This window comes from Ambystoma mexicanum, chromosome 2p, assembly GCF_040938575.1.
Source record: "Ambystoma mexicanum isolate Mex_15411 chromosome 2p, UKY_AmexF1_1, whole genome shotgun sequence".
NCBI lineage: Eukaryota > Metazoa > Chordata > Amphibia > Caudata > Ambystomatidae > Ambystoma > Ambystoma mexicanum.
This window is the reverse complement of record NC_090923.1, coordinates 38,520,368-38,537,232: the sequence shown is the minus strand read 5'-3', so window position 1 is coordinate 38,537,232 and position 16,865 is coordinate 38,520,368. Positions and strand designations below refer to the sequence as shown.

Genomic DNA, 16,865 nt, shown 5'->3' with positions numbered 1-16,865 from the left:
GCCCTCCATGCCAAAATGCAATCGTTTTGGCCTGTACTTTAGGCACATATTGTGGAACACCTCCAAATCTCCTGTGTGGCAGAATTCCGTGAGTCCCCTCAAATCTCTTGTTATAGTTTTATCAAATACAATCTTTTCAATGGCTTTGTGAGTGGGTGATGAAGGAATCAACCACTTCTTCTTCCGTGCCTCCTCTGTGGACAAATGGCCATGTTCACAATTGTGGAAATGTTGGTTTGTGTTCCAACGGTGAACGTTGGTACAGTGTCGCATTACTGACCGCCATTTTTCCAGTAGAATTTCCAACGACCCTCCACATGTTTTTGAGCTCCACCAAAGATGGTTGCTGATTGACTTGGACCACTGTGAAATACCTTGCATATCTTTTTTTTTACCTGCAGCCGACATTTTTTTATTGATTGTTTTTGCAAGATGCCAAACGTCAAATTGGTGATTTATATTTTTGTACTCTTCTCTCATTGTCTTGGCAATTGAAACGTGTCTGTCCGTGGCTATAAGGTCGATCACCATTCCCCGCGATTGTAGTTCTTGCAATGATGCTACAAAGCCAACTTTCTCCATGGCCACTGAGGATGTACTTTGTGACACCTGCACGACCACCGAACTCACAATTTTCTTACTTTCCATGTCCTGAAAGTGGTAGGTGCAGTACTTGGCTGAAAATCCTGGGCTGTCGCACTGTCCATCACCGGCTAGCCTGAACCGTTTGCCCGCGAATGTACTATCAATAGACATTTTTTCCATTCTCCAAGCTTCGCTATGTGCAGGCGTCAACGGCTCATCTAAATAGACCTGCACAAATGATCAGTTGTCTAAAATAAATAATGGATATCTAAATATGATTCGATTTGCTCGATCGTTGGAAGTGTCACCACCCAGAGATCTGCATCAACTACTAGGGGTGATGTTCTTGTAGAAGAAGCTCCGTCATCTCCCTGAAACATAGTACTTGCGTTAATAAAGAAGGAAGTATAGCGGATGTAATCACGTCATATGATTTCGCTTGATCGAACTGTCAGTATCCATACCTCGAAATGCATAAGAACATCAGGGGACGATGTAACTGCGGTGCACACTTCTGCAAGCTGTTGCGCCGACCCGTAACTGCATGCTCCCCCTTCTTCTTGGACTAATGCTCCATCGACTCCCTGAAACATAGGACTTTCATTAGTAATAAACACAATATTGAAAAAAGAAGACACATAGGAGGGCGACGACAGAAGGACATATCAATGGCTAAAAACGAAAGAAACATTGTGTGTAACAATCACGCTACAAGAATGCAAGATCTGATGATCTCCATCGATGGAACTGTCCGGAAACGTACCTCGAGCATCTGAGTGACATCAACGGTAGTCGTCAATACGTTGGACTCCTCAGCATCTCCCTGAAAGACAGTACTTGCATTATTTTGGATAACAATAATTATAACTGAAAACAAAGACTAGAGGACGAGTACAAGGGTGTACCATTAGGTAAAATAATTACACGATAAATTAAAACTATTGATTTACATGCCTAAAACAAGTCAGTGGCAGAATAGCCAAGTAAGATTACCCGATAGGCGCTTGAAGTGGCTGATGACTGCAATAACGACACGGATGGAGAATCTTCCGCCTTCATATTGAGTGGATACATAAATGGGGAAATTATTGTTAGCTAATGCTACACACTACCGCAAGGCCGAGAGATAAATACGTAAACTTGACTCACCAGTGGAGGGATGTGGACGAATAGAGTGGGAATAGCGGTTGAGAGCAATTTTCGCCTCGCTCGCGGTGTGTTCTTCTTTATTAGCAATGATGTGGAGTACATGTCAGAGGTAAAGTGCCTGCTGCAGATGCGGTATCGATCACCCCTCTTGTCCGCAAAGACTTCTAGGACTCTACTTTCAAGCTTAGACGGTGGATATCCGCAATATCGGACCGATTCTCTTATCTGATCTATTGTTTTAGGGAAAACATGCATTATAGTACCTTCAGATTTATTATGGGTCTTCGAAGGGCAACCGCCAATGGAACAGGCAGGCATTGTGGAAAGTTCTGAAAAGTAAAGATCAACAATTCTCTATGAATACCAATGTAAACTCAGAACATGTGACTAGTTCCTTGCATGTACTGTCTTGAACGAAAAGAAATTGGACGCAAAATGATTATGGTACATGGCCTTACCTTGACGAACAAACAGTTAGATGCAGGGATCAGAGTAGTTTCTTGTCGTAGAACAGGGAGCAGTTCACAGGTTGCAAACTGAGGAGTTTCCTCGAAGTGGTCACGGAAGTTCACAGAGACGAAGAGCAGATAACCAGCACCTTCACGGGTTGACTAGCAAAGCGCAAAGAAGTGCTCATTATAAATATGAAGTGGGTTATAAAGAATTCGAAACAGGGGTGTGTTTGTGAATGAATGACATGTATATGTCGTGGCATTATGCGGTTTGCAGGGGGCCGTCCAGCATGAGGGGGGATGCTTGGCAGGAGACACGGGGTCTGGAGGTAGACATGGGAACAACAACCCATGCTCTATAGACCACTTTGAAGTGTACATGGTCTTTGGCACCTCTTGGCCTTTATCGCTCCCTGACAGCTCCAGTTGCCAGCACAAGTACCCCGGTGCGAACTGCCTTTGATAGGGCGGGGGGGTGGATTGGGGCGGTGGTCGTGCAGACAAGACACAGGAAGACTCGGGAATGGAGACACACTTATGTGGATTGCAGGGGGCCGTCCAGCATGAGGGGGGATGCTTGGCAGGAGACACAGGGTCTGGAGGTAGACATGGGAACAACAACCCATGCTCTATAGACCACTTTGAAGTGTACATGGTCTTTGGCACCTCTTGGCCTTTATCGCTCCCTGACAGCTCCAGTTGCCAGCACAAGTACCCCGGTGCAAACTGCCTTTGATAGGGCGAGGGGTGGATTGGGGCGGTGGTCGTGCAGACAAGACACAGGAAGACTCGTGAATGGAGACACACTTATGTGGATTGCAGGGGGCCGTCCAGCGTGAGGGGGGATGCTTGGCAGGAGACACAGGGTCTGGAGGTAGACATGGGAACAACAACCCATGCTCTATAGACCACTTTGAAGTGTACATGGTCTTTGGCACCTAGGCAGTTAGTCAGCAGCAGGCTGGCCTGTGGTGGCAAGGCGGCACGGGCCAGAGGGGGTCATCTCTGTACCCGGTGCCCAAAAGGATGATTTATTATGATCAACCATATTGATTATTTACCTATAACCATGTTTTGTATCAATAAAATCCAACGGCCTTCCTTTTATTGCCAACGCTTGAACAAAGTGGTGTGGTAAGTATTTTTGGGGGAGGAGGCAAGGCCGGGAGGCTTGATGCCAACCCGCAAAATAACATATGTATGTCTGCTGCATATGGGTTCAACGGTTATGTGGATTGAAGGTGGGCGGCCAGCGTGAGGGAGGATGCTGGCCGGAGACATGTGGTGTGACAAGACAAGGCACAGGAAGACTATTCAATGGAGACACACTAGATTCATTTAAAAAATCAAAACAACCATTGTTAAAATATATATTGGGTTTTATTTTAGATCTTAATTTCAATTGAACATAAATAATAAACATTACACATTGTAAAGTTCCGGTTGCAGCACATCCAGGGAAAATCCGCGGTATTGTCCACTGTCGCTGGGGAAATGTTGTCTAATGGCAAGTACCGCACAGGCAGGTATTACTCTCCGAACGCGGTGTCCGAGCCTCCCGTGAAGCCACCAAGTGAAGCAACGATAGGCCACCAGCCTGTACCACCTGTGAAAATGAAAGATGCAAACTGTATTAAAATGACAAAACTTTCTTATCACTGTCGATTCAGGTAAAAAATGTCATTCTGCTTTGAAAAAAATTCTATCTAGGAAATGCACAATATGGAACCAATTTACATGCATTCGAATGATATGTAGATGTAATTTTATATGTGGGAGACGACCATGACATAGTAGTGGCATCACTGACATCAAAACCAGAGTATACTTACTCGTTACTCGGATTACGCGGACGAACAGTGCCGCGAAGGTCGTGCATAAGCACCATCATCATCCTCAACACAGTCCGTGAGAGGCAGGCTTCCCTGAACTCTGGCAGCTCGGTGATGCATTGCGGACTTGGCTCGCCTTCTGAAATGTAGGCCAAGCACCCGGAATTTTCATGGCAGCAGCAGTTCTCCTCCTCAGTTGGCATTAGCTCGCACCGATTGCACGTGCACCAGGTGGAGACGCCGTCCATGCGACATGGTCCAGGTTCTTCATCCGTTGACTGGTTCTCCCAACTGCCGTCCGAATCCCCATCGTTTTCGCGTGCTTGCCTTTCCAGTAGTTCTTCCTCGGTGTACTCGGGCTCGTACATATACGGCATTATTGTAGCCATTGTGTGGTAAAGAAAGTAAAATAATTTACAGAGATGGTACAGGTGTTCACAAGGCCTAGAAGCGGCGAAGGTAGCTGACCAGAGCACAGAAACGAGTCACAGAATACTCAAAGTAACACAGAGAGAGGAATGGAATCGAAAATCTGCTGCTGTGTGTTGTGAAACGGTGTGTTTATACTTATTGAGGAAAGAGGCGTCCTGCCATTTCCATGGCGACACGTCATTAGCTGAGGCGCAGCGATTGTTGACACGAAACGTGCTTTGGCGTTGGGAAATGGGCGGTACGCGTCTGCTGATGTCAGGCTCAGGGGCGGGGGATTTGATTTAGTGCCGCAAAAGCAGGTGAGCCAGGGCGATGGGGGGAAATGATAGGATTATCAGAAAATGGCGGCTGATTTCGAGTGCGTTAATGGACGAAAAGTCGGGTAAGGTCCATAGGAAAGTTTTCTACGATCTACCGAGTTATGCTTAAAAACACATGGCCGAACCGTAGAGACAATAAAAAAAAAGTCCCGGAACTATCCTTTAAAGAGATTCAGTTTGCAGTGTACACAATTAAACAAGCCCACACTCCCAGTGTGATAGAATATGCTGTTTCTCCTTACTTACTTCATTCTGACAGCAGTAGTTGTGACCATTCATACACTGCACATCACAAAGTTATCTGCTTCTTGGCTTCCTCATGCCAACTTCTTGTTATTGAATTCCAATGAGGCCTTTGGGTTTGAAAGACTGACCATGTACGATCATTCTTTGTGGAGTCACTTATGGTGACGTCCATATATATATATATGTGATAAGCAGGGCCTCACTCTTGCTTTTACCCACTGGGACTCGCCCTCCCTCGCAGCCCTGGCCAGTGGGTTTGTGCTGTGGGCTGGGGAATAGCTAGGACAGTCTGTGGTTTGCGTTGGGGGGAGCCAGATGCCGCTCAGAGAGCCATGCATGTCGCTACGGACACAGCTGGTATTACGGCGGCTCGGGCCTAGCTGGCTCTTGAAATCAGGCCAGGCATCCTGGCTTGGCTCTGGCTCGACTCTACCCACTAAACCCGACTGCCTCTCAAGGGTGGTTTGCTTGTACTCACTCTGACGAGAGGCGCCCCCTGACCAATCAGAATGTGGCCTGCTCGGCGTGATCTAGAGAGAGAACGAATGAGAGAGAGGGCGGGGGGGAGGGGGGCGGTGAAAGTGGAAAGAAAGGGAGAGTGGAGAGAAAGCGAGAGTGGAGAGAAGAGGGAGTGCGTAGTAGAGAGAGGAAAGAGAGTGGAGAGAAAGAGGGAGTGGGTAGAGAAAGTGCGAGTAGGTAGAGAGTGGAAAGAGAGTGGAGAGAAAGAGGAAGTGAAGAGAAAAATGGAATGTGGAGAACGGGGGGAGAAAGAGAGTGGAGAGAAAGAGGGAGTGGCGAGAAAGACGGAGTGGGTAGAGAGTGGAGAGACAGTGGAGAGAAGGATGGTTTAAGAAGAAAGTGGGGAGAAAGAGTGGAGCGAAATAGCGGGTGGAAAGAGGGAATGGGTAGAGAGTGGAAAGGGAGTGGAGAGAAAGTGAGAGTAGAGAGAAAGAGGGAGTGGGTAGAGAGTGGAAAGAGAGTGGAGAGAAAGAGAGAGTGAAGAGAGAGTGGAGAGAAAGAGAGAGTGGAGAGAAAGACTGTGGAGAGAATAGACACACAGATTGTGGAGGGAGAGCATGTGGATAGAGATTGTGAAGGAGATAGGAGATCAAGTGGAAAGAGAGAGATTGGAGGGAACGAAGGAGTGGAGAGAAAGGGATTATGGGGCGAGAGCGGGTGGGGATACATTGTGGAGGGAGAGAGAGAGAGAGAGAGGGAGAGAGTAGACACCCCTCCACCCCCTCAGAGCAAGGACTCGTGCTCATCACAGAGTTAGGATTTCCCCCTTGACAATTCCCAGTGGGGCAGGAAGGGACTAAGGACTGGGTGGAGCTCAGCCCCAGCAGCACTTCACACACACAGCTGCTCGTGGGCAGGCACCCAATGGGAAGTAGGGGGCAGGGCTGGCTGCCAGCTGTGGGACGCTGTCTGGGAGGAACAGGCAGCTGCCGATAAGGAGCTCTCTGGAAGGAGCCGTCAGATAATGGGGCTGTCAAGGGCTGTGCTGCGCACGACACCACACGGGCTCTCAGGAGGGAGTAGAGCACACGGCGCGAGCTGAGCCGGGAGGCACCCCCTGCACTCTAGGCGCTATCCAGGTGCGCACCAGACTCTGCCCCATTGCAACTGCCCGAATCCTCACCATTTCTGCAAAGCACCGACCGGGATCTGCACCAGAACTACACCGCTGCAGGCAGCTCCTGGGAGTGGACCAGACCTACACAGCAGCAGCTCCTGGGACTGCACCAGACCTACACAGCAGCAGCTCCTGGGACTGCACCAGACCTACACAGCTGCAGGCAGCTCCCAGGACTGCACCAGACCTACACAACAGCAGCTCCTGGGACTGCACCAGACCTACACAGCTGCAGGCAGCTCCCGGGACTGCACCAGACCTACACAGCAGCAGCTCCCGGGACTGCACCAGACCTACACAGCAGCAGGCAGCTCCCGGTACTGCACCAGACCTAGACAGCAGCAGCTCCCGGGACTGCACCAGACCTACACAGCTGCAGGCAGCTCCCAGGACTGCACCAGACCTACACAGCAGCAGGCAGCTCCTGAGACAGCACCAGACCTACACAGCAGCAGGCAGCTCCTGGGACTGCACCAGACCTACAGAGCAGCAGCTCCCGGGACTGCACCAGACCTACACAACTGCAGGAAGCTCCTGATATTGCACCAGACCTACACAGCTGCAGGCAGCTCCCAGGACTGCACCATACCTACACAGCAGCAGCTCCTAGGACTGCACCAGACCTACACAGCAGCAGGCAGCTCCTGGGACTGCACCAGCCTACACAGCAGCAGGCAGCTCCTAGGACTGCACCAGACCTACACAGCTACAGGCAGCTTCCGGGACTGCACCAGACCTACACAGCAGCAGCTCCCGGGACTGCACCAGACCTACACAGCTGCAGGCAGCTCCCAGGACTGCACCAGACCTACACAGCTGCAGGCAGCTCCTGATACTGCACCAGACCTACACAGCTGCAGGCAGCTCCCAGGACTGCACCAGACCTACACAGCAGCAGCTCCCGGGACTGCACCAGACCTACACAGCAGCAGGCAGCTCCTGGGACTGCACCAGACCTACACAGCTGCAGGCAGCTCCCAGGACTGCACCAGACCTACACAGCAGCAGATCCTGGGACTGCACCAGACCTACACAGCAGCAGGCAGCTCCTGGGACTGCACCAGACCTACACAGCAGCAGCTCCCGGGACTGCACCAGACCTACACAGCTACGGGTAGCTCCCAGGACTGCACCAGACTATTTCCAGGGCTCCTCTTCAGTGAGTGCCCTCCCTCCCCCGTCTCCCTGAGGAGGCCGCACCACCCTTGGGGGTCCTCAGATCAGAGCATGGCCGGAGCCTTTGTTTGGAGGGTGCTGATTCTCTGCACCCTGGGGTCCGTTGGCACCCTGTGCAGGAAGGCTGCAGTGCCGAGGCTACACCTCAAGTTCCCAGGTAAGCCACAGACGCACGACCCCAACACAAAACATACTCATGTGAAAAATAATAACACGTGGTCCAATAACGTAGCGCATAGAATAACAGGAGAGGTGCCTTGGCGCGTTGTGGTCACATGGTACTGCTGAATCGTTGAACCGTGAACAAGTTCACAGTACTACAGTACTATACACAGCTTCACAGCAAGCTATAGATTTCCCTCTTGTATTATCAGGTGTGCGTGTGCCCCTTTGGCGAGGATATCATGTATACGTTAATAAAGCGGGCATAGCATGGGCGAATGCCACGCAGTTGCCCCTGTACCACTAGGTTAACCGTTTTCTCAAATATCCTGGCAGCCAGAGTAACGGACCTAATGTCCCTTTAACTGTGTAATAGTGTTCAATTCGGGTGCTCTTTGGTACACGTAACACTCAATGGTAACCCCCACCCATGAAATTCCGTTTCGTTATTTTAAGAACATGCTGTGTGCAGTGTAGCAATGCGAGGAGTGTGGGCTACATTCAAAGTGACCGAGTTGGTACGTTTAGAGTGCGTATAGTGGTTAAGATGAGATGTGGGTTATGGGTTAAGTAAACATATGCCAGGTAGTTATGCTTAAATGTGGTCCAATGGTTGAGTTAAGACGGGTGTATTGGTTTCTGAGATGAGCCTTAGAGGTTGAGCTACGATGGGGCCCAGTGGTTGAGTTAAAAAGCGACCTAGTGCTTGATTTAAAATGGGTTTAGTGGTAGCTGAGATGAGTCTTACAGGTTGAGTTAAGATGGGGGACTAGTGGTTGAGTGAAGATGGGATTCAGTGGTTGAGTTAAGATGGGATATTTTGGTGGACCTAAGTTAAATATAGTGGTGGCTGAGATGAGTTTTAGAGGTAGAGTTAAGATAGGATCCGTTGTTTGAGTTAAGATGGGATTTAGTCGTTGAGTTAAGATTGGGTCTAATGGTTGATTAAGATGGGATATAGTGGTGGAGTTAAGAAGGGATCTAGTGGTTGAGTTAAAATGGGTGTAGTGGCAGCTGAGATGAGTCTTAGAGGTCGAGTTAAGATACGGTCCACCGTCCAGTGGTTGAATTAAGATGGGTGTAGTGGCAGCTGAGATGAGTCTTAGAGGTGGAGTTTAGATACCGTCCACCGTCCAGTGGTTGAATTAAGATGGGTGTAGTGGCGGCTGAGATGAGTCTTAGTGGCTGAGTTAAGATGGGGTCCAGTGGTTGAGTTAAGAGCGAAAGTGGTTTCCGTGGTGTTGTGGCCCAGCGGTTGAAATTATATGTGGAATTCGGGTGAGATTGAGATGAGGTGTGCTGTTTTAGTTGACATCTGAATTAGTGGTTCAGTGTTTCCGCTGTGATACGGTGGTTGCATTGATATGCAATTTAGTGGTTTAGGTGGAAACGTGGTCTAGTGATGAAAGTGGTATGTGGCCTAGTGGTTTAAATTAAGATGTCGGTGAGTGGTGGTTGGGTGTTGTTGTTAAATTGAGATATGACTTTCCATTGGTTATACCGCACTGCGGTCTTTTAGTTCAGTTGAGAAGATTCCCAGTGGTTACTGGTTAAGCTGAGATATATGTTTGTGCTGTGGGTGGAGACAAGACAGGTTGGCGTGGGGGGAGTGAGTGAGTGCGTGCGGGAGTGAGTCAGTCAAAATGATACATACATTAATAAATGGATGGTCGGACAAATGGACAGATGGGTGAATGAAAGAATGGATGGATGCGTGGAGACGATGGACGGACTGATGCATACGTAGATGGATGGGCAGATGAATGAATAAATGGATGGATGGGTGGTGTATGGATGGACGGACAGATGGATGAATGAATGGATGGATGGGTGGTGTATGGATGGACGGACAGATGGATGAATGAATGGATGGATAGTTGCATTTGCATAGTACATACAGCTCCACTTCCAGGCGCTTCTTCTCAGGCCTAGTACCAATAGGCTTAGGCCAGCTCCGTTTTCAGTTTATTTGTTTAATGAGGTAATTTGCCACATGGCTGTTAAAATGTATAATGTGTTTTAAATTATTATTAATGGTGTGTTTATTAGTTTAATGAACTATTTCACACAAAAACAAAATAATACCATAACACATTACCCTTGAAATTTAGTAATGTCCTGCTTCACAGCACAATAAGGTGCTCTTCTTTCAAGCCTTCAGTTGACTTCCGTCTACGTACTTTGGCACTGCCACCTGCCAGGCAGTGTATAATGCGATCACCAAGGACGCATTACATGCCTTGCTACACTGCCTCTTGGCATCCTCCTTGCATCCTGTGGGCACACTGCGCCAGGAGCCGCTGGCGTGTGAATTCCAGAGGCTCGCCAGGGGTTAGGATGTGTTGGGCTCTTTCTATCGCCCCTGGATTCTGACGGAGGTGTTTAGCTATCCCCTGCTGGGGGGCGCTGCGTGAATTAAAGATAGACTCTAGGCCCTAGAGTCTAGGGGGACAGATAACGATGTGCATTTAAGCAGCTGATGCCGAGCGGACGTGCATTTAGAACACACCCAACCATGCAACCATGTTTCGGATAACTTTTCAAATGCGCCAAAAGAGAATAGTTAGCGATCCAGTTCCATATCTTTAATTTGTTAGTAAACTCCTCCTTTAATTTGAAAATGTCTATTGACCGGTTTGGGGTCCGGTTCAGGGAATCATGAAGATCACGTGGCCTCACAGCCCACCCTACAGTCCGTTTCCCCTCATTTTAATACGCAAGATCTGTCCCATAGGTCTAAACAAGACAGTGTCCCCCCCTCCTCAAAACCTGGGAAGTTAATGAAGGGAGTCCAAACTCAAAGCGTAGGCGTTCTATCGGGACGGATCGAGGGGGCCCCAGTAGAGCCCCCCAGAACCTGCCTTTAATCATGTTTAGCCAATCTAGATCAGGGCGATCTCCAGACCCTATAACACAGCTGGGCAAAAGCTCTGCCTATAGAGTTCAACAATGCCAGCATAGCACGCCCCCCATATCACACAGCTGGAGAAAAGCTCTGCCTATAGAGTTCAACAATGCCAGTATAGACGTAGCCCCATAACACAGCTGGGCAAAATCTTCAACAATGCCAGCATAGCTGTAGCCCCATATCACACAACTGGGCAAGAGCTCTGCCTATAGAGTTCAACAATGCCAGCATAGCCGTAGCCCCATATAACACAGCTGGGAAAAAGCTTCAACAATGCCAGCATAGCTGTAGCCCCATATCACACAGCTGGACAAAAGATCTGCTATAGAGTTCAACAATGCCAGTATAGACGTAGCCCCATAACACAGCTGGGCAAGAGCTCAGCCTATAGAGTTCAACAATGCCAGCATAGCCGTAGCCCCATATAACACAGCTGGGAAAAAGCTTCAACAATGCCAGCATAGCTGTAGCCCCATATCACACAGCTGGAGAAAAGCTCTGCCTATAGAGTTCAACAATGCCAGTATAGACGTAGCCCCATAACACAGCTGGGCAAAAGCTCTGCCTATAGAGTTCAAAAATGCCAGCATAGCCTTAGCCCCATATATCACAGCTGGGCAAAAGCTTCAACAATGCCAGCATAGCTGGAGCTCCATATAACACAGCTGGGCAAAAGCTCTGCCTATAAAATTCAACAATTCCAGTATAGCTGTAGCCCCATATAACACAGCTGAGCAAAAGCTTTGCCCATAGAGTTCAACAATGCCAGCATAGCCGTAGCCCCATATAACACAGCTGGGCGAAATCTTCAAAAATGCCAGCATAGCTGTAGCCCCATATCACACAGCTGGGAAAAAGCTTCAACAATGCCAGCATAGCTGTAGCCCCATATCACACAGCTGGACAAAAGCTCTGCCTATAGAGTTCAACAATGCCACCATAGCACGGCCCCCATATCACACAGCTGGAGAAAAGCTCTGCCTATAGAGTTCAACAATGTCAGCATATCCGTAGCCCCATATAACACAGCTGGGAAAAAGCTTCAACAATGCCAGCATAGCTGTAGCCCCATATCACACAGCTGGGCAAAAGCTCTGCCTATAGAGTTCAACAATGCCAGCATAGCAGTAGCCCCATATCACACAGCTGGACAAATGCTCTGCCTATAGAGTTCAACAATGCCACCATAGCACGGCCCCCATATCACACAGCTGGAGAAAAGCTCTGCCTATAGTGTTCAACAATGTCAGCATATCCGTAGCCCCATATAACACAGCTGGGAAAAAGCTTCAACAATGCCAGCATAGCCGTAGCCCCATATAACACAGCTGAGGAAAAGCTTTGCCTATAGAGTTCAACAATGCCAGCATAGCCGTAGCCCCATATAACACAGCTGGGAAAAAGCATCAACAATGCCAGCATAGCTGTAGCCCCATATCACACAGCTGGGCAAAAGCTCTGCCTATAGAGTTCAACAATGCCACCATAGCACGGCCCCCATATCACACAGCTGGAGAAAAGCTCTGCCTATAGAGTTCAACAATGTCAGCATATCCGTAGCTCCATATAACACAGCTGGGAAAAAGCTTCAACAATGCCAGCATAGCCGTAGCCCCATATAACACAGCTGAGCAAAATCTTTGCCTATAGAGTTCAACAATGCCAGCATAGCCGTAGCCCCATATAACACAGCTGGGAAAAAGCATCAACAATGCCAGCATAGCTGTAGCCCCATATCACACAGCTGGGCAAAAGCTCTGCCTATAGAGTTCAACAATGCCACCATAGCACGGCCCCCATATCACACAGCTGGAGAAAAGCTCTGCCTATAGAGTTCAACAATGTCAGCATATCCGTAGCTCCATATAACACAGCTGGGAAAAAGCTTCAACAATGCCAGCATAGCCGTAGCCCCATATAACACAGCTGAGCAAAAGCTTTGCCTATAGAGTTCAACAATGCCAGCATAGCCGTAGCCCCATATAACACAGCTGGGAAAAAGCATCAACAATGCCAGCATAGCTGTAGCCCCATATCACACAGCTGGGCAAAAGCTCTGCCTATAGAGTTCAACAATGCCAGCATAGCACGGCCCCCATATCACACCGCTGGAGAAAGCTCTGCCTATAGAGTTCAACAATGCCAGCAGAGCACGGCCCCCATATCACACAGCTGGGCAAAAGATCTGCCTATAGTGTTCAACAATACCAGCATAGCCTTAGCCCCATATATCACAGCTGGGCAAAAGCTTCAAAAATGCCAGCATAGATGGAGCCCCATATAACACAGCTAGGCAAGAGCTCTGCCTATAGAGTTCAACAATGCCAGCATAGCCGTAGCCCCATATAACACAGCTGGGAAAAAGCATCAACAATGCCAGCATAGCTGTAGCCCCATATAACACAGCTGGGCAAAAGCTCTGCCTATAGTGTTCAACAATGCCAGCATAGCCTTAGCCCCATATATCACAGCTGGGCAAAAGCTTTGCCTATAGAATTCAACAATGCCAGCATAGCCGTAGCCCCATATAACACAGCTGGGAAAAAGCATCAACAGTGCCAGCATAGCCGTAGCCCCATATAACACAGCTGGGCAAATGCTCTGCCTATAGAGATCAACAATGCCAGCATAGCTGTAGCCCCATATCACTGTATACAAAGGAGAGTGTCCTGGCTGTTGGAGTCAAAGCCAATTGCAACTAATTTTATTGCAAATTGACGTGGTATGGTGGCTACCCTATGGTGGCGTTATTCAAGCATTCCTAGGGTAGATGTACATGCAGGAGAAAAATAATACACATGCGTAAGCTAATGAGTACGAAGAGGTACAGTTTTTATTATGTAGCTGTCCTCATCCTTTATAACATTTTTTTGAAAAACACTTTTTATTATAAATGAAAAGGGTGCACTGATTCAACCCATATAACAAAACCACAATAAAGAGAAAATATAAATGTAGTGAATATAGGTCAATGCCTAAAACACATTCGTGCAAGAAAATGCTGCATGGTAACAATCAGAGAGAGCGAGTCACTATTGTACAAGGTCATTGCATTGTTTATGGTACATTTTGAATTTCTCATTGTTACCCATAAAAATACAACACAGTAAGAGAGGAGAGTGTCGCCCTAAACTAAGTTGCAAACAACACAACACCTCTTATTCCTCTAATAATGGAGACCTTGGAAAGGTCTAGCTTAGCCAGGCTGAAAGGTGACCAGAATGTAGATCGAGGTCACTGAAATAAATCTAAACTAAGATTTGGAGGCGACCTGACCCCCCTCAAAGGGGGTGGGGGGGTTTGAAAAGGGGGTCCCAGGATGTTTCAGCTTTCAGTGGGTCACAGCCTTCTTCATGGAGCCAAGGAAAGGAAAATGGTTCCCCTTGTGCCTGACTGGGTCCTAGGTGAATCCCTAAGGACGTGTAGACTGAGGTGTTCACCTCTTCAAAAATGGAGATGGTCGAATCACAGCAGGGTGCTTAATCTGCACGGAGTGCCTCTGCTGTGCGGGCCTCTAAATGCAAGGTAAGAATCTTGCTGGCACAAACCATGCGCACGTGTGAGTGCCAAGGCAAATGTCTAGTAGTTCGGCAACGTTAAGACCAACGATGTGTCTGGTATCGGTGGAGACGCCCCATATCAAACAGCTGGACAAAAGTTCTGCCTATAGCGTTCACCAACGCCAGCATAGCTGTAGCCAGCATAGCTGTAGCCAGCAGTATTACAGGCACACTTGTTTGTACACGTATGGCCTTCCGGGTTTGTTCTGCTTTCATTTCTCCATAATTGCCCTTGTCCATCTCTAATCCTAGATACTTGGAGGTCATGACCCTGTCGATAGAGCCCTCCGGGAAAATAAGAAGACAGCCTTCACAGCCCTCACCAAAACACATGCATGTGGTGTTCTCATAGTTCGCGCCAGTCTGTTGTCATCAGCACCGCTCTGGAGTTCTCTGGCTGCGCCATCTGTATAACACGTGATTGATCGAGAGGGATAGAACAGCACAAGAAAAGAAAGCACGTGTCATTTTAAATATGACGTGACGGTTCTGGGCCCCTGGTGGACTCGCTGTGCAGTGTGGGGAAATAGTGTTAGGGAGCAGAGGGAATATTAGGACAATGGCGGGGAAGGAGGGGGTGGAACAGGGTGGGGGTGAGGACTCCCCAGACATTGATTGGGGCACCAAGTCTGAGCGTCTGTTCCCCGCTCGTATGAGACGGCGCCTCCCTCAGCGATGAGCTCTCCCCAGATCCACGTTGGGACGGCACCACTCTGCCACTGCAATGTTAGAGGCCAGGAAAGCGCATAGAAGCCGCGGCATCTCCGAACGTCTCACGGAACAAGTTACTGTTTATTTTAGAGCTGCCTGTAACGGCGCTTGCTTTGCATCCCCGCGTGCTGACAGGGCCTGATAGTGAACGCACGAGACCGCGGCGACCAGAGCACAGGCGTGTCATCCATGTAGACCAGGGCGTGACATGTCAACTGCACTAGTGACCAAGTGCTGCGTCAGGCTCAGTGTTAGCCCAAATACGGACATGGCACCATGCAGAATCGTCACCCCTTTCATCCCAGCACCTTAGTGACCCCAGAACACGCCACATTTGGACGCATGCTCATTTGAGTCTCCCCACACACCCCCCCCCCGCCCCACACACGCACGCTCATAGCTGGTTGCGTAAGAGAAAAGTGGAACCGGGTACTACAACTCTTAGCGCGCGAGAGAGAGAAATTAGCCAACTCTGAATGTGATACGCATAAGCCGCGGCTGGCGCGGAACCCACTGAGCTGCCTGAGCCCGCTGGCTCCGTTCAGCAGTGCAGCCATCTGCAGGGGGCGCGTCTTTACTGCAGATGGCAGATCAGTCCAGTCCAGATAACCCCGACCTTTACTATAGGGGCTGCTGGGCCCTCTGATGGAGGGTGGGGGGTGGTGGGGGGAGGGACTGGGAAATTTGAACTATTTCAAAGGTCTGGAAATAGCAGGCTGGGATCTGGGCTATAGTGGTGGGGCAATGCAGGGCAACCAGCTGCAGCCACTGCCCGACCCCTAGCCTCCACGTCATTGCAATTACTGTAACATAATCACCCCCCATATACCCTCAGTGCGCGAGCCAGGGCTGGTGCGAGCACGCAGCAGCAGTGCCATTTCAAACACTTGTTGATCACAGTCGGTGATTGTTAAACATCGTTGAGTTCTTTATATCGCAAAAGCCGCGTCGACTTCATTCTGCACTAGCGTCACGAGGCACCTCTCTGACAGGTGGGGACTGTAAACTAGGAAGTTCGAGCTGTCTAACTAGCCCTCCTGATTGTTTGACTGGGCCATAGTTATGATATGATATTTTGTTTATATCGCGCTCATTCACAAGTGTTTTCAGAGCGCGAGAAGGCAAGGGGAACAAGGGAGGACAAAACAACGATCTTACTAGGCCCAGTGACATTGAGAACGTACATGTGTGAGGGGGTGGGGGGAGTGAAGGGGGAAAGGGAGAGGGGAGAGGGGAGAAGTGGAAAGTGCTGAGCAGGGGATAAAACAGCAACAACTGGTAGTGTAGCCAGCAAGCTGACAAGTGCAAGGTTAAAGCGCAGAGGAGGGGTGTCTGGTAAGTGCAGGTAAGGGGACTGTAGGGTTACAGATACAGGCCCAAGTGCAGGGGTTGCCAGGAGGCGGTGTCGGTGTGAGACTCGGTGGGCAGAAGACTGGGCCCGAAAATCTGAGGGTTACCAGGTGCCAGGTGCCGAAGCAGACAGATGAGCAGGGGAGAGGACGAGCAAAGGCAGAAGCAAACAGGAAGGTGTTGAGGTGCTTCAGGAACCGGAGATGGTTCTCCTCATGTTTTAGAGAGGCAGGGAGGCTGTTCCAGAAGGAGGACCAGGCCAAAGAAAGAGATCTACCACCAACTCGTTGCTTGGAGAAGCATCTGACCCTGAGGGCGTTGGAGGTGGAGGAGTGAAGAGCTTGAG

At 49.2% G+C, this 16,865-nt stretch overlaps 1 protein-coding gene across 1 annotated transcript in view; it reads left to right on the top strand.

Moving 5' to 3' along the window:
* The first annotated feature begins 6,362 nt into the window (after window positions 1–6,362).
* The window catches only part of LOC138566168 (semaphorin-3A-like), a 624,143-nt gene continuing 613,640 nt past the window's right edge, over window positions 6,363–16,865 (top strand). The window contains exon 1 of the mRNA XM_069643198.1: window positions 6,363–7,985. Coding sequence (XP_069499299.1) covers window positions 7,880–7,985 — 106 coding nt within the window. The 5' untranslated portion in view covers window positions 6,363–7,879. The remainder of the gene's footprint in view (window positions 7,986–16,865) is intronic.